The 23,524-nt window shown below is 40.7% G+C and overlaps 1 protein-coding gene across 1 annotated transcript in view; it reads left to right on the forward strand.

Annotated features, from left to right (window-relative positions):
- SDK1 (sidekick cell adhesion molecule 1) overlaps positions 1-23,524 on the forward strand; it is a gene marked incomplete at its 5' end in the record, with an annotated part of 391,349 nt that overhangs the window by 316,896 nt on the left and 50,929 nt on the right. The window contains 7 exons of the mRNA XM_084295713.1: positions 4,598-4,713; positions 4,979-5,168; positions 7,184-7,282; positions 15,217-15,411; positions 19,386-19,587; positions 21,584-21,687; positions 23,446-23,516. Of these exons, the coding sequence (XP_084151839.1) occupies positions 4,598-4,713; positions 4,979-5,168; positions 7,184-7,282; positions 15,217-15,411; positions 19,386-19,587; positions 21,584-21,687; positions 23,446-23,516 (977 nt within the window). The remainder of the gene's footprint in view (positions 1-4,597; positions 4,714-4,978; positions 5,169-7,183; positions 7,283-15,216; positions 15,412-19,385; positions 19,588-21,583; positions 21,688-23,445; positions 23,517-23,524) is intronic.

Genomic DNA, 23,524 nt, shown 5'->3' on the forward strand with positions numbered 1-23,524 from the left:
GTCTGCTGGTTCAGATAACTGTCCTTTGAACTAGCTGAGAAGAAGGCCAGACAAAGTCATCCCCTTCCATTAAAGTGCTGCTTTTTGGGAAGTAGTAATTGGAAAGCTATTGCCAGAGGTATTTTAAACAGGGCATGTTTGTACTGGAGTTAGAGATAGCATGACCCAGACAAAATAGTTTTGAAGTGTTTTGTATCATAATAAAAAGATACCGCATGCTCCATTTTCTCCTTTCCACTACTCTTCAAACACTTCTTTTGAAATGTAGTAAATACTAAGATTAAGTGATTTCATAAAACCTTAGGATTATAGTGCTCTTGCTCAGCATCTAAAGATCAGAGGTTACATGTGTGTATTTGGCATTTTCTCTTGCGGTATTAAAAGAAGGTTGACTTGAAAATGATTATAGGAGGCACACTGAAACCAGGATCAAAATAATACAAAGCTGTGATCTAGGCATAAGGACTCATTTGTTTTTTTCATGTATTTTCTTTGATACTAACATCTGATTTTTTGAACAGAGCAAGTCAGGGCTCAGCCTTTTGGATGTATCTTCTTTAATTTGCAGTATACAAAAAGCAGTGTACGTGGGCAATCTGCATGAGAGAGGGAATCAGCAGTTAACCTGCATGTACCACAGAATAAGGTTAAAATAGGAATAAAATTATCAAAAGCTGGCGAAAGAGGTCAAAACATTTTTTACACCTGTCTTTTGAATTATGAGAAAAATTACATTTATCACCTGGGCTTTCAAAAGCAGGTATCCTAAACATTTCTTTTTCCGTTTTATAGATACAAAGTCCTAGGAAAGTGGGTTTTGACTGATGCTGCAGATGTTAAACATCCCTCACAGTGGGCCAGAGGTGACATTGTCCAAGCTGGTTCGTTGACAGAACTCTCAGTTCTGGGTTTCACACCATCCGAGGAGCCTCAGAAATTAGAGCCCAGGCACTAAATTAGCTCATGCTATCTAATGACCATGCAGTCACTGGAGTCCAAAATCTGTACTAAAAATAAAACTTTACTGTGATACGAGATCTTATCACTAATAGCTGAGCAAGCACACACTCTAACAATAAAGGAGCAGGCTGGTACAGGTATTCTCCTGATTCTGGAGCACTTGAATTTGAAACATCTTAAAACAAAGAAAAAGGAAGAATAAATAATGCAGTGGGTTTTGGTTACCCAGACTTAAAAAAGTTGGGAAGCCCTTAAATGAAAATCTGGGTTAAAAATGCAAGCAGCTAAAAATGGAGGGGGATGAGTTAGGATTTTTAAACAGGACAGGTTTTATCAATCTGATTTTGTTTTGTTTTGTTTTTGTGTTATTTAATTTCTAACATAAAAAAAAAAAACTTACTTGATTTTACAGCATAAAATAAGTACAAAGTAACAAGCTGAATTCATACTCTATGAATTGAATATGTAGTAGGTATAGTATAGAAAAAACAAGAAAATGTGAAGATATCTGATTTATTAGAGCAACAATGACAGGGCTGATTTGTTTTAAATACAAACCTTATTTTCAAAGAGTTCATCTCAGATACACCTAACCAGTTCCTTCATATTTTCTGGTATTCAGCTACATGAATGTGTATAGTTGTCTTCAAAATCAGCTCCTACACAAGCATGGTCACAAGGATCAATTTCTGATGAAAGTCAGAGACAGACTTCCATGAAGCGGTTACCGTGGTGCAACCAAGCATCAGTTGATAATTCAAATGTGGTCCAATGTCACTGCAAGATTTGTCAGTTGATACATGCTGAGAATGTCGCCTGCAGTATCTAATTTTATACACAAAATGGTTTCGTGCTCCAGCTATGGTGCTTTTTGCTATGGAGAGAACCACTGTATCATACCGTCTAGCTTTCTTAGCCAAAATTCAGACTGTCTTATTGAAAGATGCTTTTGGCCTAGTTAGAGACATAAAACAGCATCATTTGCTGTATATTAAATATGGTTATATCAGCTATAGAAAGAGGATGCACGATCTTGGATGCCAAGACAGATAACCTTAAAAACTTGTTTTCCTATTGAAGTTCAAGTGCAAAGTACCAGAAACTCTATAATTTCTAATGTTTGATCTTCTAAAGTACAGTTTGGCAGTTTGCTGGATTAACTAATCATTTAGTTTCAGTTTTTCTGGTTCATTTCCTTAAAGCTCTGCGATATTATGGAGACTTGCTTGGCTTCTGCACTGTTCTTGTAGGTTGCTAATGAGAACTTTGGTTTGGAGCTTTTAACTAAGTCTTCAGTGCAATAGTTAAGGAAACAGCATTAGAGAACAGAGTTTGCAGAGGACAGAAGGATCTATATGCCTCACTCAAGTCACTAATCAGTCTTAGCAAACTATAATTACTTTGAAACAGGATATCCTAAGAGAGTAGGGAGGTCAAAGAAATGAAGGTTACATTTCAATTCGTTCTTAAATGGCTGATCAAACTGCATTACCTGACAAAAGATAGGCAACAATAAGATCCATGCTACCAGTCAGAGGTCTGGAATTCATACATCCATATTAAAATAAAATTCTCAACACCAATATGAGAATAGCAATGGAAAACTAACATGGAGCAAAATACTTGATCAATGCAAGTATTTTTGCCATTTAGATGTTGGGTTTATATCCCTCCCCAGGGAAAGGGGACATTCAGCTGCTCTGTCACTGGGAATTAGGAGGAGTCTGAGCTAATAAATCTTCCAACAAACCATTCTCTCCTTTGTTAGCTTTAGAGTCCCCCTGCCAGCAGCGTGATTGTACACACACCTCAAAGAAAGCATGCACACAGGGCCAGCCCGGGCACAGCCTCGACCTTTTGTGAATTCGGGAAATCTCGTGGCTGCTGATCAAAGAGAAAAAGAAATATTTGTAAAATAAAGGAACTTTCACTCTTGAAAGGATTCAAAGCAGATAAAATAAAAATAAATGTGGCTGGAAAGGGCTTCTTTCCTCTATGCATTCTGGTTTCCTGCGACCCACCTCCACCCTTTCTCTCTCCAGAAGTGATTCATGTGGGAGTAGCTCTTTGTGAAGATCTACAGATAAAGTTATGGCAGCTATCCAAAGACATTCATGGCTCCTGGCAATCTATTTTCCTTTAACATAATTATATCCTTGTGGGGGATAAATCTAGGAGAAGATTAAAAAAAAAAAGAAGAGCACTTCAGCGTTGGAGGGGGAAAAAAATGGGATTTTAGTCTGCTGCAGTGTCATGTGATGGTGCTCTGTTCCTCATGTCCCATATAATTGGTAACAGAGAAATTGTTTCAGAAATGACTATCTCTGTGGTTAACCTTGAGTGCACAAGGGTGAGGACTAGTGTCTTTTTTTTTTTCCCCATTTATATTAATTCCGGTGTCATACTCATTATCTTGTTCATGTTGCTAGGAGCTTCAGAAGCTAGCCTTCAAAACAGCTGATCTGTTCTTTCATTTGGACGGCATTACTTTTGGCAGAGACTTGTGCTCCTTTTTGTGATATATTCAGCACCTAATCAAGCCTTACTGTCCATAAGTACTTGTGTAACATAACTTGGTGAGTGTTCTCTTGAGGTCTGACAGGTGTATCACGCTTTAGGAAAGATTGCACTCTTCAGATGTTGGAAATGCCACAGGAAAAAAATGTGAAAGGGCAGCATAAAATGTGAACTCTTAAAAATAGCCTCCAATTTTGCTTGCATAACACTGCGTGCTATTAAGCTTGCCCACAAAAGCTTGCAGTTGTATGGTGGTTTTGCAGTGGCTTGAGTTTTAATGGCATGAGAAAATGCAAGTTTGCTCCTCTCTCAAGTCAGAGAAAATTACAGTGTTCCCGTGCCATCAGTTCTAATAATGTTTCTAGTTTCATAAGAGCCAATTTTGCAACATAAATGAAATAGGCATATCTTTCATTTACACCATATCAATCCCTGAAAATACACCTTGCATTAATGTATCTGTCTATAATTGATGTATTGCAAATGTTAAGCACCATCACATAATCAAAAGGCTTAGAGGTTAAAGCACTTCTTACTGAACTGGGAGGTCTGGGTGCTGTCCAGTGGTTGGAATTATTGCTAACGCTAGACAAGATGCTATAATTTCCTTTTGGATAGTATAGGAAGCCAGGGTGGCTTAAAACTTCATGATAGAGTAGATCATACTGTAAGATAAACTCTCATTCATAAAGATTTCTAGCTTTTGGCATAGGGAAATGAAGCATAAGGAAAAGAAATGCTAGGAGATAGACGTTTGTAGAAGTCCAGCAATTTAAACTTGATTCTAATTACTGCAAATATATAGAACCTCAAGTTTATTCATGTCTGTCTATATTTACTGTTCTTCTGTAGACTGTGATTAGCGTTGAGTGTTTAGCTCTTTACAAACATCGTGATTTCTGAGACAAACTGGTGAGAAATTGTTAAGTAGGCTGAAATGTGAAGATGATGTATAATGAAACTAGAAAAGAAGGGATTGTTCAGAATGTATTCAAGTCCTTTGGGATTAGAGTAGTATTCTAAGGGATCCTGAAACAATCCCAAGCAGATAGGGAGATGGAGCAAAATGACCTGGAATGTTTTACCTATTTCTGCTGTTGGTAATGCTGTTTGATTCTAGTTCCCTCTGCTCCTCCTGAGAATGTGTCCGCTGAAGCTGTGAGTTCAACCCAGATCCTTCTGACATGGAGTGCAGTCCCTGAGTCAGAGCAGAATGGTCTTGTCCTAGGTTACAAGGTATGCAAGTGGAGTTTCATGTTTTCTACATTTTTAAAGCACTACCTGGATACGTTTTTGCATTTGTAATTTATTGTTCACTTGGGGGATGTTAATATTATCCATAACTCAACCAGATAAGATAGCGGAAGCGTGCTGTTTTTGAAAGGGGTGACTGGTGAATTTAATCTCATTTTATATCATGTGAAAAGGAAGAATCTAAAATGCATACCCTTCTTTCGGTAATATGTTTTTCTTTCCATATTCGTATGCATTTATTCTACAGATACTTTTCAAAGCAAAAGATTTAGACTCTGAACCAAAGAGCCAAATAGTGAGAGGGAACCACACTCAGTCTTGCCTGCTGTCTGGCTTGCGGAAATATGTGCTCTATGAGATCCAGGTCTTGGCATTCACTCGCATTGGAGATGGAGTCCCCAGCTCTCCTCCAGTTATAGAAAGAACCAAGGATGATGGTAAGTGTACAGGTTGCCAAAATAAGGGTTTGTCTTGATCCAAATTTTAACACTATTTTCTTTTTGTAATGCAGGTGTAGAAGATAGTCCACACTAAGACTTTTTGGATTTTTTTTCAACTTTGAACTAAAAGGACTTGATCCTTACCTAATATAACTGTTCCATCAATCATGGGATGAGAATTGGCAAAAACATTGAAAACTATAGTCACCATTTCCTCTTTCCCCACAGCTAATGAAGAGGAAAAATTCTTCTAAAATTATTTGTACTCTGAAGCTTGATGTAGACTATTTCTATTGAAGACAATTTATAGAGCCCAATTATAAATGTCTATTGAAGTTCAATCATGCTCTAAAGAAAAAGTAGAGTGCTACAATTGAAAGCAATAAACAAATCTGGGTCTGACTGGACTGAAGGAGAGCTATGGAATTTGCAGCTTCAGTAATCCATTCTCTCTTTTTTTTTTTTTCTTTCTTTTTTTTTTTTTTTTCCAAAAGAATAAGACATTGACCGTGGATGGTGATCATACCATCTTCCTTTTGTAATTCCCTCCAGTGCTTCCCATGAGCTCAGGGACTCTGGAGTGCAGTTTCATAAGCTGAAAAACCCTGGGCAACCCTCCGCACCCCAGTTCTGTTTGAACACACCTGCAGGGTGAGAGAATTCCTGCTGGTGGGGTTGTACAGAAATTTAATTCAACTCTTAGAGCATTTTTTGCTTTGCAGATGCTATAGTTGCTTTTAGTTTCATTACCTTTTTTGCTATGAAGGGTAGTATCTGTGCAAGAGGCTTCTGTTTATTACTCCCAGTGAAGAAAAACAAACAAACAAGTTTGTCAAGATGTTCCCAGTAGAAATTGAATAAACATTGCTATCTACAAGCAAATTCATTAAGGGTATTTGGTTGGGCTGAAGTGCATTCAGACTCCTGGCTTAACCAGGCATTTTCTGCAGAGTGCAGGGAAGGTGCGAGAGCATGCAGGGACAGGAATGGGACAGAACGGGGACAGCAGCTCCCAGGCATTTCTTTTAGCCGTTTTCTCAGCATTCAGCCTCTGTAGTGACATGGCTTTTCTTTGAAAGGAAACAAAGAGAAATTGCTGTTAGTAGAACTCTGCAGGGAGTAAAAGAGCACTCATGGAATTGTATGTATCAGACTTTAATGAGAAATATTTAAAACTGTTTGTTTAAGATAACCCCATTATAGCAGTTCCCTCCTTAAGTGCATGTTGGCAAATGATACAAATTGTTCTTCCATCTCCGTACTCCTGACATAAATATGTTGTGTCTCCTCTGGGCTCAGCTTAATTAAATGTATCATCAGGGGTAACATGCAGGTGGAATTTGTGCTGAAGGGGAAATTTTGTGGATGCAAATGTGTGAATTAACATCTCCTCACCTTGCAAACCTGGAATGGTCAGTGCAGCCACCAGCCATCCTTATTAATGTGCACCTTACCTGCCTCGGGTTCTCCTGCTCAGACCTATGTGTTTAAAATGCACGTGTAAAATCAGAAAGCAGTTCAAAGCTAGCACCGATGACACAGAGAGGAGATATTATTCAGCTCCAGCAGGTGTGAAGTAGATTAAGCTGACACAACTCCTGTCCATAAAGGCAGCTCAGTGACTTGCTTCGTGGGATGTGCTCGGTTATCTGGTGATGGGGCAGTGATGCAGCTGGCTTACAGGGGCTCCCCGCTATGCCACTGGGAGATAACTCACAGAGGTCAAGCTCATTTGTCAGAGCATCCTGGTAAACTCATTTCACATGTGCAGTAAAACACAGTAGGGTGTACTAGTTCTGCATTGTGCTTGGAGCTCGTGGGTGCTGGAGGCATTCAGCCATGGACAGGATCCCTTGGAGTAAATGTGTTATGTATGTACGTGGGTGCTCCTAACCATCTATTTATTACTGGTGAGCTACACCTTGGGCTGCCTTCCGTGTAAAATAAGCAGAAAACTTGTAATTCCTCTGACACGCAATGCCTGCTAGCGTGATCTCTGTTTCTCTTTCCAGCCCCCGGGCCGCCTGTGAGGCTGGTGTTCCCCGAGGTGAGGCTGACGTCGGTGCGAATTGTTTGGCAGCCGCCGGAGGAGCCCAACGGAGTTATCCTGGGTAAGAGGGAGCAGCAAAGAGGGCTGGCAGGAGAGGGCTGGAGACCAAAGGCTGTTGGGTTTTCCTTCCCCTTGCACATCAGATTAGAAGTCCCACATAAGCAGATCCATGGCTAAAGAAAAGAAAATAGGCTGGTATATCAGCTGAGAAACACAGTGTCCTGCGGTGAGGAGGAAAATTCTGCCAGGCTCCGTGGCGTGTGTTTTCCTGAGTCAGAATTGCATTTCATTCATGGCACTGTGTTTGAGTTGTCATCTCTCTTTCTATCTCCATTTGGATTTGTAACCTGCTTGGCTGGGCTGTTTGGCAAGCTGCCTGTTGAGCAACAGCAGGACAGAGTTGGTTTTTCCCTTCCTTCCCCCCCAATTGCCTTTGCCAGGCATCCCTAACTTGTCATTTTCACGTGTGCTTCTGTTTTACTGCTTCCTTCAGGTTGCAAGGAGTTAACTCACACTTGGCATTTTATTGAGGTAAACAGGGGCAGCAAGGAATGAGAGGAATTCATGAAAAACCTTCTCACTTTCCTGCTATTGTAACTCCCGGGTTGCCTTTGCACCAGGAGTATACCAGCAGCTACCTTTAAGACGTCGAAGGCTTTACAATGTAATAATCTATTCTCGCCTCTTAAATTAATGTAGCTAATATTTAAATGGTAGTTTTGTCTGTGTTCTGTGCTGATGTTCAACACATTCTATGATAGTCTTAGCAGGTGAGTAAGGGTTATCCCTCTAAATATCCCTTTAAGTAAAGGACTAGTCTGTCTTTGTGTTTAGATCCTGAGTCAAGAAGCTGGAGTCTTTGCCTAGGTGTGTAGTTTCTCACAGGGGGTGCTCAGGGGGTAATCCTGACACCTGAAGTTGCAAGGAAATCATCAAATGGGGTCCAAAGGCAGCCTCTGCAGGGATCTTCTTAGCACAAGAAAGAGAGTTTGCGTGAAACTTGGCACCGCTTAGTTGTCAGAGACAGATCCACGCAGGGTTTCTCTGCAGCTCAAGGAAGCTTGGCTTCCAGGTTGTCTTGTGGGTTTGATTTGTTGTGTTTCTTGTAAGGAACTGTGTGTCATTTAAGTTTGCTCTTAGTAGAGACTGGGATTTGAATCACAGGATGTGGTTAAGGAGAAAAAAAATCATTTGTTACAAATGATGAGAAAGTACAAAAGATATTTTGCTCTCTGGACTGTTGCAATGTCTCCCGTTTCTGCACTTGGTCAGCCTTATTTGCTGGAGTTGCAAGCTCGGTGGAGTAAGAACTCTCTTTTATTTCGTCTTTGCACAGTGCCCTGTGCAATTCATCCACTCGTTCAATTCTGGGTCAGTGCCACAACACTGATGACAAAATCATACAAATATGGAGCTGGAAGGGAAGGTGAAAGGTGTCCCTTAGCATGATTGTCATGTTTAACACGTAGACTGTTGTCTCCTGTGTCTTGCACACTCCATACCCAGGAACACATCACAGGGTACCTGGTCCAGTATTGACTTTTTTGCAGCACTGGTGTTGTAATGAAGTAAGTTATGGCTCACTATTAAGTTCTTCCCCTTTTCTGCAGGTCAGTCCCTCTTTCAGGTATACATTAAGCTTTTTCTTTGTAAGTGCAGTACTTTGCATGTATTTTTATTGAATTTCATCTTACTGATTCCAGACCATCTCTTCTCATTAACAGGATCACTTCACATTACAGTCTTGTCCTTTAAAGGGCTTGCAACTACTCACAATTTGGCTTTATTTTTGAAGTTTGCAAGTAGACTGGCAATTCCATCAGCCAGGTCACTAATGGAAATACTGAACAGAAACAGACTCAGGACTTGTTCTCATGAGACCTTACTTAATATGTCCTACCAATGTGTTAGCAAACTGTTGCTAACAACATTTTGACTTTTTTTTTTTTTTTTTAAGTGATCAAGGCAAAGTGTGCAGTATTTTTCTTAAATTCTGTTTCTCTAGCTTGCTTTTGACAGGGCCATGTGGAACCATAGTAAAGCCTTACTTAAAGTCAATGTGGATCATATCTACTCTTCCCACCTGGCCAAATTACGCTGTCAAAATGGAAAACAAATGATTTGTTATTTATTATTTGTTCCAGGCAAATACGTATTAGCTGTTCCCTGGCACTTAATTATCTCATGGATGTTTATATATTTCCTAATATTTTTTTTCCAGGATCTTTCTAGGTATTAAACTTTAGCTTAATTTGTTCAGAACTCCTTTGTTTTTTCTTCCTCCATTTTATAAGATAAGGTACTCTGCTTGCCCTTCGGTAATATTCTGGCATGTCACCTGCCCTCCACAAGTTCTTGAAGATAATCACTAATTATTCAGAGATGGCTCCAGCTAGTTATATAAGCACTGCAGGGCAAATTTCATCAGGCCTTTCTGACTTGATTACATCTAGCTTAGCTAAATATTCGTTAACCTATTCTCTATTCTAGCCTACATCCATACTTCTATTGTTGTCAGTTTTAATTTGTGTTAAGTATCTAGTCAATATCAACGGGTTTTGTGTGAAAGTGAAGCAGCAGAGGTACCAGGCTTCTGCTCTTTTGTGTCACCTGTCTTGTGTTCATCTTTTATTCCCAGTAGTTGACCTCTCCTTCTGTTTCTTGTATTTCTAATGTATTTCTAAAATCTTTCTCACTGCCTTTGCCCTTTAAGTTATAACTCACTGTGCACTTTTAGCTGTTCTGATTTTGTTCCTACATGCTAGTGCTGTCTATTTATACACTCCCTTAGTAATCTGTCCTGTTTCAACTTTTAGTACAATTCAGATCTGATTTTCAGGTCATTAGTGAGATCTGAATGCAAACGTACTGGGCTCTTAACATCTTCTGTCTGCATTGGGATAGTTGAACTTTTATTTTTGTTTCTTTTAAAATTGTCAGCTAACCTGAATTCCTTTTTCCCTTAGAATTCCTTCCCAGGGGGCTTTACCAATTTCCCCAGTCCACTTCTTTGAAATCCATTGTCTTCATTCAACAGTTTTCACTCCTCTATTTTTTTGATAGTAGAAAAACTGAGGTTCCTGGAGGAAGTAGTTAGCTGCCAGTGTCAGAGAGAAAAAGTAAAAATTACATTGGGTACTTACTTCTGTGATCTTTTATAAGAAGTGAGGAGTGCTTCAAAAATAGCTGGAAAAAAAAAAAAAAAAAAAAAAAAGTAGCATTCTAAAGGTTGCAAGTTTTTCTTTCTTGTTCACTTTTTAAATCTTATTACTGCAATGAACTTTCGAAAGAGCAGTGTAACCACCACCCTCTAGCACACTGAAGTAGAATTACTGGAAAATAATAAGTTAATATTACTTTGCAAGGTGCCCTGTTATTCACTAGTGGGGTTGCAAGGAAAAAATACTTTTTTCTTTTGCAAGAGCAACTTATATTCACAGCCTTTGAACTAATGTTCCTGCTCTGCTAGCTTTGTCCTCTGAGCATACAAGCACCTTTGCAGCTAACATTTTTGTAATCTATATCAAAACATGTTCTAGCATTTCAGAGAGAGATTAGCAGGATGAAATACTGGCAGGCACCAAGAGGGAAAACTACTTGTTTGTTTGTTTAAATATTTTACTGTAGAGAACTGCTAGATATTTCCACTTCTCCTTTCGGGAATGTTACAGTAACCATCTGAGGCTTAATTCTGTCTTCTTTTCTGCACTCCATTCAGCTAGCACCCAGCATAGCTCCTTCAAACACTATTAAAGGAAAATGATGCATTAATGTGCATATATGCAAGTCTATCCATGAGCTTCCCCTGAAAACAAGAGCTCAGGCAGCATCCTTCCTGGTTAGTATTCCTCGTGGTACGCTTGTATTTAGCGTTCACCTGAAGCTTATTGCAAAAGAGTGTAAGAACTCCACTGAGAATTAGAACCAAAATTGGATGTAATCCATGTTTGCAAATGCGTATTTTGATCCTAGGCTGCATTTGCACACCCGCTGGCCCTTAAACAGATAAGCAGTAAAATCAACAAACTGGATTGCTGCTCCACTAGGCAGACCGTAACCTCCCAGTATCGTTTGGCTTTCCCTAAGTTCTGTGACAAATTAATAAGTGTTTGTATCTCTGCTGCACCATGGCCTGCATGAGCGGGTGCTGTCAGTTCTGAAGGGCTTTGTATGGTGATGAGCTTGAAAGCTTTTTTATATTCATGGTGTGTTGTCATCTTCCTGCCTGTTTGCTTTGGGGAATCTGCTGGCTGTGTTAGTGACCTAACATTTAACAGGCAGTTCAGACTGTTGCCATTTATTGAGTTCAGAAAGCATAGCTCATGAAACTGCTTGCAGTTGTGCAAAAAATACTTAAGAAGATGCTAATGCAAAAATAAGCCTTGTTTCAATGAATAAATAAACTCCTGAGGAGCTGATCTTTCAGGTTTTTTGTTATGCTAGTTTGGCCTGGTGAACAGCAGAACTCCCAGTAACAGAAGAAATTTGGCGTCTAAGGCTATGTAGGAAAAAAAAAAAAAAAGAAAGGCAAGAAAAATGAAGAAAACGGTACATATCCCTCTGACTGACCATCCAGGTGATTAACATTCTGTAAGATACTCCTTTCCTAGAAAAGTTTGCTGCAATCATCTTTTAAAGATTTCATTTTCTTTCATAAGCTTTGATTTTTTATTTTTTTATCTAACATATCTGTAACATCTTATTGTCGTAATCTAGTAAAGAAATGTGGCTTCCTTATTCATCCTCTGCAGTAATCACAGGTATTGCCTCTTACAGCCCTCAAGCATACATTAATTTCTCTTTGAACACTTTCCATTTACCTCTATTGATTTGCCTCGTTTAATTTCACCCAACATTTCCTGTCTTCTCCCTTCCCTTGTTGCTGAAATTCATCAACTTAATAATTTTATCTTTTTGATCTTGTGTTAGCCCTAATTATTATCTGAGCTGTGGTTTAATATTACATCTTCCGTGTCACTCAGAGCAGTGATTTTTATGACAGAACATATCTTGGCTGCCCGAATTGTCTAATAGTGGAAGGTGATGTAGGGGATCAAAATTAAGATACTGAGTGTGTCTCAGGAGGTTTGTAGGCAGCAACAAGAGTGAGCTGAGTTCAGATGCAGAGGCTGGATATGTACCTTCGAATCATGCTGAGGGAAGTGTTGAGTTTCTGAAGAAATATTTAAAGATGCAGGCTATGGCTGTGTAAAGTCTGCCTGAGACACCCAGGAAAATAGATATTTACCCCAGCTGTCACCCGGCATGGCACGTGTAGGGGAGGGGACAGCAGTGGCCGGTGCTATTTTTCGAAGGGGTGCATTGAAAGGGAGTTTGCAGAACCTGTCTGAGATGGTGTGAGAGATTTCTTTTTTCTCGTGGCTAAATTAGGTTTTACGCTAGCCAAGGATCCACTCCCGTGTAAGTTGTTATGATGGCCTAGATAAGTGTGTTCCTTTGCCTGATCTGTGCACATTTGTAATTGGCTTTCTAGCATGAGTACCACCATTTAGCAGTAAATAGTTGTCTTTCTATTTCCTCCTCACATTTTAACTACACTTTATATTTTAGAATGATTTAGAAAAGAGAGAAAATTGCTTGACAATGATATTTCACAGATGTACTTATCTTTTAATAACTAGATAAATCTAGTTTTCTATTCTTTTAATATTGTCTGTTTCCCTCCAGGTCTTATTCTTTACATCTTAAGTCGCTTTATCAAACTTCTTTAGCCATCTTAGTTGCTTCTTCCTTCATCTTCCCTGCTGCTGTAAAAATTGCCCCAGTGCTTTTCTCTTTCTGTTTTCCCCTTTATTGAGATCTTACATTGGGGTTCTCACTCCTGTGTTCTGCACATCTGTATAAACAAGAAAGCTCATAATGTATCCATTCCTTCTCCCCACTGCTATCTATCTTCCTGTGGACTTTTTCAAAAGATCAAAATGCCGTAGTATTAAAGATACAGAAATATTCTGAAGAAACATATGAGACCAGCAATGGGAGAGCTGGTGGGTGAAAGAAGGTAGTTTGCAGGAGAAGAAATGAGATCTTCAAAGACTAAGATCCTAAGACTTTGCTGGCATGTAAGCATGCTCTGGCATTCTGAAAATCAGGCCCCGTTAATCCAAAGTTATCCACCCAGCTGTGGACAAGTTGGTGTACAAATGTGCCCAGCACATTCACTGGATACCCACAGCAGTACGAAATGAGGCAGGGCAGGTGCAGGAAGCTTTCTGTTCCTGGGGCATGTTTTCAGGTGTGGGTGGCTGCTGCATATTGGGGCAGTGCAGTGACACAGCTCTGTCTCAGCTGTAACCACATCTTGCAGGTGCTCTGAAGGCCGGGTTGCTCTTAGAGGTGGCCATGCAGCCAGGTTTGTTCTACGTTAAGGCAGCTATGGCTGTTGCCCTCCATTTCCTAACAGCTGCAGAAGAAAAAAAAAAAAAAAAAAAAAAAAAAGGCAAGGAAATGCTGGGGTTTCATCAACAGCACTATGAGAACCAGCACACCAAAATTATTACCATCTGTATCCCAATTAAATTTCACTGTTCATGAGAGCATGTACCACACACAAGTATGGCATTTACTCAAGAGAGCGCACAAACTCTGTTTGTGTCTTTCCTGCGAGTGGGGCTGTGGCAATTGTTGCATATTCACAGTGAAAAATAAATGCCTTTGATTTTGTCTAGTAGCTACAGGTAAGATACGATGTGCAGTTTTCATGCACTGGCCTTCAAGAATGAAGCACACCGAGCTTGGCTCCCCTTGTTGTTGTTTCAGCCAAAATTTGGTGGGAGTTCAAACTCTAGCTGGGATATTAATTCCAAGAGAAAAAGATGGTCCCAGGTGTCTGCAGACCCCTTTGTCTTTCAGAAGATGAGCAGACGGTTGGCAGAATCGTGTCATGACTATTTTGTTTTCAGCTGCTCTGATTTGGATGTGCTGGCTGCCCTCCGCCCCGCGTAACTTCATGAAGCATTTAATCATACAACTGTATTCAGCTTGAGCAATAAAGCTCCACAACAGTTCGGGTATTAATTGATTTTGGAAGTTAGCAGCTGGACTGAAAGTTACCATCAAGCTCCAGGAGTGAGAGCCTGATTCAATTGCTGAATATACAGAATGAGTTTGAACATTTGGCAGACCCTCTATGGGGGCCAGTTGTTGCTAGTGGTGCATGAGAACTCTGGACGCCCTCCTTTGCACAGTTGGATCATTAATAATACACACTAAACTGCGAGCTCGTAATCGTCAGGCAGGCAGGTTGGAATGAGGGCTATCATTCGCAGGCATCCACAAAATTGATTATTAAGTGCGGCATGATTTAAGCAGGACCTCACAGCTTGCAGGCTTCTTCCTTGGGGTGTGGACAGGGACAGAAATGTTTAAAGACAGAAGGAGAATGATTTTATTGCCAGTCCCAGCCTTCACCGTACAGTTACAGCGGAGTGAGAGAGCTGAGAGAAAGGCAAATGCGAAAAGCAGGGGCAAGCATTTACCTGGGTACAGCCGAAGAACTTTTAGTTTCAACAAGTGCTATCATGGTGCATGTTAGAGGGGAGAACAGTGTGTGTGTGTGGGTTTGGGTGGAAAGCTGAGAGAGTGTTGTCCTGAACTCGCTGAGCCAGGTGAGATGAATTGCATAAACTATATATTTCATTGCCTTTCCAAAACAGTATAAGTATGCTCAGGAAAGATTATACGTTTTTGTGTCTTGTTGGGATGAAGGATGGAAAGCGAAATCAGTTCCAGGGCAGATAATATTGAATAGACCCTTGTGTGCGCCGCAGTGTGTAATTTGTCCATAAGGTATTGCACCTGACTGTGGACGGCTGGCATGTAGCAGAGTTTTAAAGCCCTAAAGGAAGCAAATTACTTAGTTCTGGTCCAGTTAAACAAGTAATTACAATAAAGTAATAGTTTTGGTGCTCTTTTGTTCCTGCTAGAAAAACATCCTAACCTCTCTACTCTCTTCTGTTTTCGCTGTGATTTCAGGTTATCAGATCGCATACCGCCTGGCCAGCAGCAGCCCTAACAAGTTCACAACAGTGGAGGTTGGTTCAACGGTCAGGCAGTTTACTGCTACAGACCTCACCCCTGAGTCAGCATACATCTTTCGGACGTCTGCCAAGACAAGGCAGGGCTGGGGGGAGCCTCTGGAAGCCACAGTGATCACGACAGAGAAAAGAGGTAATGCTTGCAGCCACAGGTTGAGGAGCTTTCTGTTGCATGCCTTAGAGCCTGTGCTGCACTTAGGGGAATTTTAATAACAAGCTACAGCCTGTACACCTCCTCCTTCTCACACCATAAACCTGCTCCAAACCATAGCAACATCATGATTTTAGAAACCTGGTGAGCAAGACAGACTTTTATGAGAGGCAGTTCTTCTAACCTGCCGGGCTGTTGGAGATTGATTTTTCCATCAGCTGCTATATTGGCCATATGCAGCCTCCTTCTGCAGTCAAATAGTTTTATTTTTTTCAGCTCTCTTCTTTTCTAGAAAGATTGCAAGCTTAAGAACGTAAATGATGGATGAATTACATTGATTAGGGAACACAAAATGAGAGTCAGTGATGTTGCAGGATTTCTTCATGTGGTTCCTCCATTACACCTTAATCCGACCTAGTGTGTTAGTAATTACTTTGGCCTTTTCACTGCTGTAAATTCAAGCAGAGTGTTTGCATCTGGATTGTCCAGAATTTTTCTACTTCTTGTATCAGGCTCAAAATGGTTATTCACATTCTGCATCCTCAAATTCTGTTCTGTAGGGAACCTACCTGAAGAAAGCAAGAGCTCCATGTACATGAATGAATGCAGATGCTTAGATAAATGTATCAAAATGTAAAAGTTATAAGTAATATAAGTTATTACAGAATCTGCTCTGCATCATTGCTTGTTTCTAATGCCTTGGCTCAAGTAACAGCTCAATTATCCAGTCATAGAATGGATCTCCAGAGCTAACAGAAGCTAACATTTTCTATTTGTGAAGATTTTTTTTTTCATTCAGAGCTAAAATAGAAGGTATTAGTAGAGAACAAGAGTGTGGGCTTTACTTTGTTCTGACATTATATGCCATGTTCTACTGCAAAGCATTTATCTAGTCTCTTGAGCTGGTGAAGTCAAAACTAACTGGGGCAATCCCTTGTGCAGTTAGTTTTTGTGCCATGTGCCACCTTGACCAATTGTACAATTTTCATATTGATTTTCAATAAAACCTCACCCTCAAATATTACTACCATACAACTTCTGTGATTTATAAAAGCACTGTTCAGAGAGAAGCACACTTCAGCAGGTAGCTAGAGCAGACCTCTGTAGACATCTTTCAACTACTCTTAGCACTTTTGTGTGTGCACATGTACGTGGTCTTGACTCTAGCCCAAGATTTGCACACTAATACTACAAATAATATTTACTTTTGGTTCTTAAAATGCGACTAGAAAGTGATCTCTCATTTTAAGTCCTTTCTACACTTCACCAATTAGTTAGTGCAAGAGCAAGGATTTTGCATGCTATTTGCTCACATCTTCCTTACTCTTTTCCTATAACACTTCTGAAAAAGAAAAGTCATTGGCCTGATACTCAACCACCAGCAGGGAAAACCGATGGGTTGCATTTCAGCTACTTAAATCCTGTGTGGTTGGTGTTAAAATTCCCACCAGCATAGCTCTCCAGGTCACATGCAGCCTCCCAGTGTGTAACAGTGCAGTCCTTAGAGAAAGAACCTCTAGAGCTGTATTAGGAAACTTGAAGTGCCTCTGCTAAAGATACTGTCCATCAAGCAGGTTTATCAGCTCAAGGTTTCTTCCACCCCTGTCTGATTGCTGTCAAAGTGGAAGTTTAAAGTCAAATGTATAAGTTTCAGGGGGAGAAAAAAAAAAGGCATGCCCAATAAAGTGAATACTCAAAGCTCAGAACTTCTCCTTTTCAACAAAACGTGCTCAGATTTCCCAGGCCATGCACTGGCTGTTGCTGGATACACAATAGCTCAAGGCAGAACTCCCAGCTCCACTGCAGGAACAATGATCCCTTGTTGCTGTCAGTGCTTTAGGGTTATCTTGAATAGGCAAGTCATAAAATAAAAGGAACTCTTTCTCTTTTTGATGGATGGCTCTACTGTGTCTGTGCATGTGCTATGGAACTGAGTCCCAAGGCACTGAGAGTTAACTGAAGTGATCCCATATGTAAAGCGTAGAGAGAAAAACGTATAATCTTACATCAACAAGATTAGTGTGAGGAGATGATAAAGAAGTTTATCTAGCGCAGCTATTCTGTGAACAAGTAAACAAACAAACAAGCCTGGAACTTGTATACATGATAAATATTCTAGAGTGAACAGATATTTACTTTCCATTAATAAAAACATATTTAATATCCTTGTTGACCTTGATAGTGAGGTAAGCAGGCATGAAAATTCCCTCGAAGATCAGCAAAATTGGTCACTTATTCTTGCCCTTTAAATTCCCATAGTATAAACCTTTATATTTTACAGTGATACCTCTGATTTACAGGTCCCGAGCTGTATTGTAGCTGTATTCTCCAGACATGCTTCTGTAGAGCTCTGGATCTACATAATGGCATGATACCTTTCTGACTAGTTAGCACCAGGGATCCAGGCAGAACTGAGTCAGAAGATGTAAATGTAGCAAGAAATTAAAAGGAGCCCATTGAGTCATATGGCCTGGTCTTACATTCCTGCACAAACAGCTCACCTGAACATTTGCTTGTGGCTAAATTCCCAGAAATAAACTCTTTATACTAATGCTTTTGTACAAACAGTCACAAAGTGTATCTTGCAATACAGGAGATTTTAAGATCTCCCATTAGCAGCAGAAGGAAACCCAGTCATGGGAGACTGACTGCAAGATCTGACCTGCCCAAAACTGCAAGCTGGTTAAAGCTTATCAGCAGAGAGTATTAAATCCCCACATAACACTCACTTCCTTTGATAGAATAACCCTGAATACCTGTCTCAGCCTGTCAGTGTAAGGCATTGACCTTTTGCATTGTACTCTGGATCGCAGGCAGCTGGCACTGAGGGCTTCCTACAGCTAATAGCTTACAAATCTTTTGGCACTGATGTCAGCAAGAGCACGCTGCAGAGAGGTGCCAAAACATATAGGAAATGTTTTCAGGGGATGGCAAACAAATAATGTGCTCGCCATACAGAGCTGTGAGGAATCATGCCATCAGAGGGATGTTTATGGAAACGAGTGCTGATGAAGTTGAATTGAATTGCTTCTCAAAAGCAAGTCACTGCAGTGTCTCCAATCAATTTCTGCTTTATTACATGCCACACATTTTAATCAGAATCAATAATCTTCATGATAAACAATTAAACAATTATTCCTCACTCTATAGAGTTTCTCTATTGAAATCGATGGAGTGCAGAGACACAGTGATTGGAAAGGAGATCTATATTGAAACAGTTGGGGACTGGCATGCTCACACCTGCGTTTTACCATTCCTTGCCTCATCTAAACGTGTACTGTTGATTACTTCAGGGAGATCTCCCTGAGCATTGGCAGTGGCTGGTCTGACTTTGCAGATTCAAAGTTAGTAAATGAGAAGGGAAGAAGAGGGGAGGTCTGGAAGTGAACTGAAGCAGGTATTGGGATGGACTGTAAGTTGTGGACTTGGACTCTGCTACACACCAGCCTGGTCCAGTTCATCCCTTCCTCTTCTTCATGCCTTGACTGGGGAGCAACTGGTAGAAGAAGATGTGATGTAGCACAGAGAGAATCCTCTGGTACCAAGCAGAAAGCACAGGTTAAAAAGTGAGCTAGTTCACAGGCAAGTTTTGTCAAAGAGCAGTTGTAGCTGGGAGCACACCTGAGTTTCATTAAAGACTTTTTTGGTTTGCTTGGCTGCTGCTCCTGATGATTCTTCCTTAACCTGCCAGGTTATGACCCTCAAAAGTTTGAGGTCTGCTGCTAGCAAAGTATATGTTCAGTTATGACCTTTTATGCAGGGAGATAAGAATCAGTTTTACTGCACATCTTTGCTGCAGAAGGTTAAGGAAGGGGATGGCTTTTACACTTCATGGGGCAAATCCAAAAGTTCAATCTCCTGTGGCATTACCACTATGAAAATCCAATTATGCTATCGCATTTTCTATTAGCTTGAATAGCCTCTCAAGGCAATACCAATTTATGGTTTAATTGCAGAACGGCCAGCACCTCCCAGGCAGCTGACGACCCCCCAGTCGGATGTGTCATCACGGAGCCTGCAGCTGAAGTGGGTCCCTGGAAGTGACGGATCTTCACCAATACGGTATTTCACGGTGCAAGTGCGAGAGCTGCCAAACGGAGACTGGCAAACCTATTCCTCTTCTATCAGCCATGAGGCAACATCCTGCATCATTGAAAGGTACCGTATGATCCCAGCCTGGCATGGAAATTCCAGTGCTTTCCACTTAGAGCAGTTAGAAGGCCAAAGCTAGCATCACTCAGCTTCACGGTCTTTTCGAGGGAGATAGGTTAAGTGAGGGTCACCGATCCCATTGTAGAGGTGGTGTTATGAAAAGCAATTCAGAGATTTGCTGAAGGTCATGCAATAAATCTAATTAAATTTGAATTGCAGTGCATCTTTTGAAGCCCTTATGAAAGCTCAGCACGGTAGATAATGCTACTCAGGTTAAAGCACATGTAGCTATGCAGTGCTCTGTAAAAAACAACTAGTAAAAAATCCTTTCAGTAGTGACTGATGTTAAAATCCACTCTTAATGCTGCATTGCAATTATCTCTATATAAGCTTTTCCAGATGAAATGAGAACCATTTTTATCTGCATTTTCCATACTGAAGTTTATAGATAGCATCAGAATGCCTCAACTTTGTTATTCAGACTTCATTATATCCTCAGCAATGCTGTTGTAATTAAAGTCCTTGTAACATCTGTGAAAACAATTGAGTGTCTATGAGAAGGTACTTGTTTTGCTGTCCATTTCCTCTATTGACCAACTAGTACAAATCAGATTATTTCTGAAAGGCTGAGAGCTTCTGCAAAATACTCAGCTCAAAGCATTCAGATACAGATTTTTCAGGTCTGTTATAAAAATATCAGTGGCTGTGACATATGGCTGCTCTCTGGTCATGTGCCAGAAGATGCAGATACATTGGTATCCTTTTGTCTGACTGTGCAGGAAAAAAAAAAAAAAAAAAAAAAGAAAACCTGACAGTTATTGTACAGATATAAACCAGATTCATTAACCCTGGAGGTGTTATACCCCCCCCCCCCGAATTATACCCAGTATCTTTCCAGTCAAAACTTTTAAAATCAAGGAGACCAACTGTGTCCTTTAGACTTGACATTGGCATTACTGAAAACAAAAGATCTGTATTTCAAGGAAGATGATTCAAATTCTTAAAGTTGCTGTAGGTAAGTAGTGGTGTCCTAATAGGGTGGTACTGCTGAAAGCGTTCTTCTCACACTTGCTAAAAGCATTTTCCTGTGAAAGTCCAGAAGAGTAGGATGTGCATGGTGCTAGAGTGCTGCCCATCAGAATGCATTATCTCTTGATGTTTAATCATTCCTTACAAGCATCTTTACTTGGGTTGTAGTCAGTGTTACATCTGCCAGCTGGTGGCTAGACACTTCCAATTAATCAGATAAATCCCCCATAACTTACAGCTCTGCATTTCTACTCTGCATGTGAATCAAAAGGCAGCCTCCCCCACACCTTCTCCCTGCCAAACCAAGCCAGAAGAGTCTTTGCTAAGGTTATGTCAGCTGGAAATCGCTCTTTGCATATCTTAAAGCCCTGTGTCGATAAAAGAGCTGCAGGGAACCTGTTGTTACTGTCTTTATTAAATAATCTAGGTAATAACATTAATTTAAAATTCAGTAGGAATAAAACGCGCTGATCACACGGCGTGCTGTAGAGGATTAGTCAGAAGGCTGGCGCTCTGAATTCCAATGCCGGCTTCATCCTGACTCACCGGCTGACCCTGCACATCACCTGCCTCTCTGTGCACTGAGGACGAGCAAACCTGCTGCTGTGTTCAGAGGATAACTCAGGCAAAGCTTATGCAGCACCATGAAAGCCAGGTTTTGCAACCCCATGCAGCAGAGCAGTCATAGGTTGCTCCATGCACTGCACCTTAATGGCTGTTTTCTGGAGCATGATTCAGCTCTGAATCCATGCGTGTTTTCAGGATTTCAGGCCCAAGGCAATCTGAGAAGATGTTGGTGGCACTGAGGGTGTGAACAGCTCTGTGTCCTGATGAAGCTGGGGGAGGCTGCAAAGAAAAGGTGGCATGGGGAAGAGAAGCTGCCAATGGGCAGGCTGTCTTTAAAGGCTTGTTATGAAGCAATCTGTGATGATGCAGGGAGATTTCATAGATGCCTTATTGTTATGTTCCACAGCCTGAATCCATTCACCTCTTACAAACTGCGAGTGAAAGCAACCAACGATATCGGAGACAGTGACTTCAGTGCGGAGACTGAAGCGGTCACAACTCTGCAGGATGGTAAGCGTGGAGGAGAGACAGGTCGGGGACGTTGCCATGGGATGGGTGCTCTGGCATGCTCCTGGGTCTGCTGAACCCACTGCAATGTGATCTCCACGGTGCCTGGAGTGAAGATTCAACATCAAATGTGGTTTTGTTCTTAGGAGATTGATACAGGTAGTAACGAGGTTGGGCTGAATTAATAACAGACAGTCTTAAGTGTCCTGCTGTGCCCTCGGAATGAATCATACTTTCAGGAGTCTCCAAATGGAATTAAACTCCGTTTGATTGGCTTCCAAACTCTGCACTAACCATTATCTTTGCAGAAATTGAATAATTTACAGGAGATCATTAAAAATAAATGTAGAACCGTGAATACATTTGAAGAAGTTTCTTCAATTGTTTTCACTCACAATCCATATCACTCTGCAGTACGGCAAAATTGCTGAGGTATAAGTAAGAAAGAGCACGAAGCTCCTGGAAACACGAGCATTTAATCCTGCAGATCAGGACTAATAAACTGTGAATGACATTGACAAGGCTTTTATTTTTAGCCTTAGAGATCAGCTTCTAATTCCTTGATTGTATAAAGCCAATGCCTGAATGCAGAATTAGCTCTGATGTCTTGAATGGGACTACCAATGGAGAAATGAACTCTGCAAAGTGAGAAAAAGCATTGGCATTTACCCTTAGACTGGGAAATAGCATAATACTGGGATACCTGTGTTTATACAGTGCTCAGATTTAGTATTTAACACAGCACAAGGAATGACTAGTCAAATAGGACATGGAGATATAAAAATAGGAAAAAAAAATTGCCGAGGAATGTTTAAAGAATGTGATACTGAAATTAGAAAAACAGGACAGAGCTTGGGGGTATCCTAAGTTAAACAAGTATTTTTGTAGTACTTGAAAAAACGATGTGCCTAGCAGCCTTTTAAAGGCATCTCAACTCTCCACCTTCCAGAACGAGCTGCTCCATGGTGCAGGCTGTAACTGGTACTAATGAGGCAATACTGACTCACTATTTTGGAATTCAAAATTTTATTTTCAATTCTCTTTGAATTTAGCTACGGTGAATCCAGAGTTGTGCTTGGCCTCCTCACAATACAACCGGGAAAGGCTGTGAAAGCTTCTCACCTCCTTAACAAACTGTGAACATTTATTCTGCTGAGCAAACCTGGTGCTGCCACTAGAGCATTACACTGCAGAGGGCTGTCAGCTCCTGATAAGCCTTCCCTTCTTTGTACGTGAGCTGCTGGAGTGTGTGCAGATGTGTTACAGGCCATGGACACAGGAATGGGTTAACCCATGGTAAATCAAGCTGTCCTAATTAAAATAATCTGGGAATGCATGACATGGACTCTTAAAAACAACGTGGGCTTGCCCCAACTGTGGCAAAAATGTCATGGAAAATTTGGGAGCGGTTTGTTCATGCTTTCAATCACACACTCAGCTGGTTTAACTTCATTTTGAATTTCTAGCTAGTTGTTTGTGAGCAGCTGGCATGATGCAGCTTCCTCCAGATTTATGCCCTGAGCTTTTCTCTTATTCCTACTCAAGTTGCCAAGGCCACAGGTAGAACAAGGAGTGTATGAGAAATGGCTGGCTTCTGCCTGGATTGCAATATTCATATCAGCAGCATTGCATTTGAGACGCACCGCATAGTGACTGGGATAGAAGACTTCTTTCAGCAGTGAAGAATTTGATGAATTAGCTGCCTATTTTTCACCCTGTTGCTATAACTGTTTTGGTTACCTTTCTATTTTTCTCATTTAGTTCCAGATGAGCCACCCAGTTCTGTGTTAGTAACTCCCCACACTACTTCATCTGTCCTTGTGCAATGGCAGGTAGGTAA

Source organism: Netta rufina, assembly GCF_964035555.1.
Source record: "Netta rufina genome assembly, chromosome: 15".
In the NCBI taxonomy this organism is placed as follows: domain Eukaryota; kingdom Metazoa; phylum Chordata; class Aves; order Anseriformes; family Anatidae; genus Netta; species Netta rufina.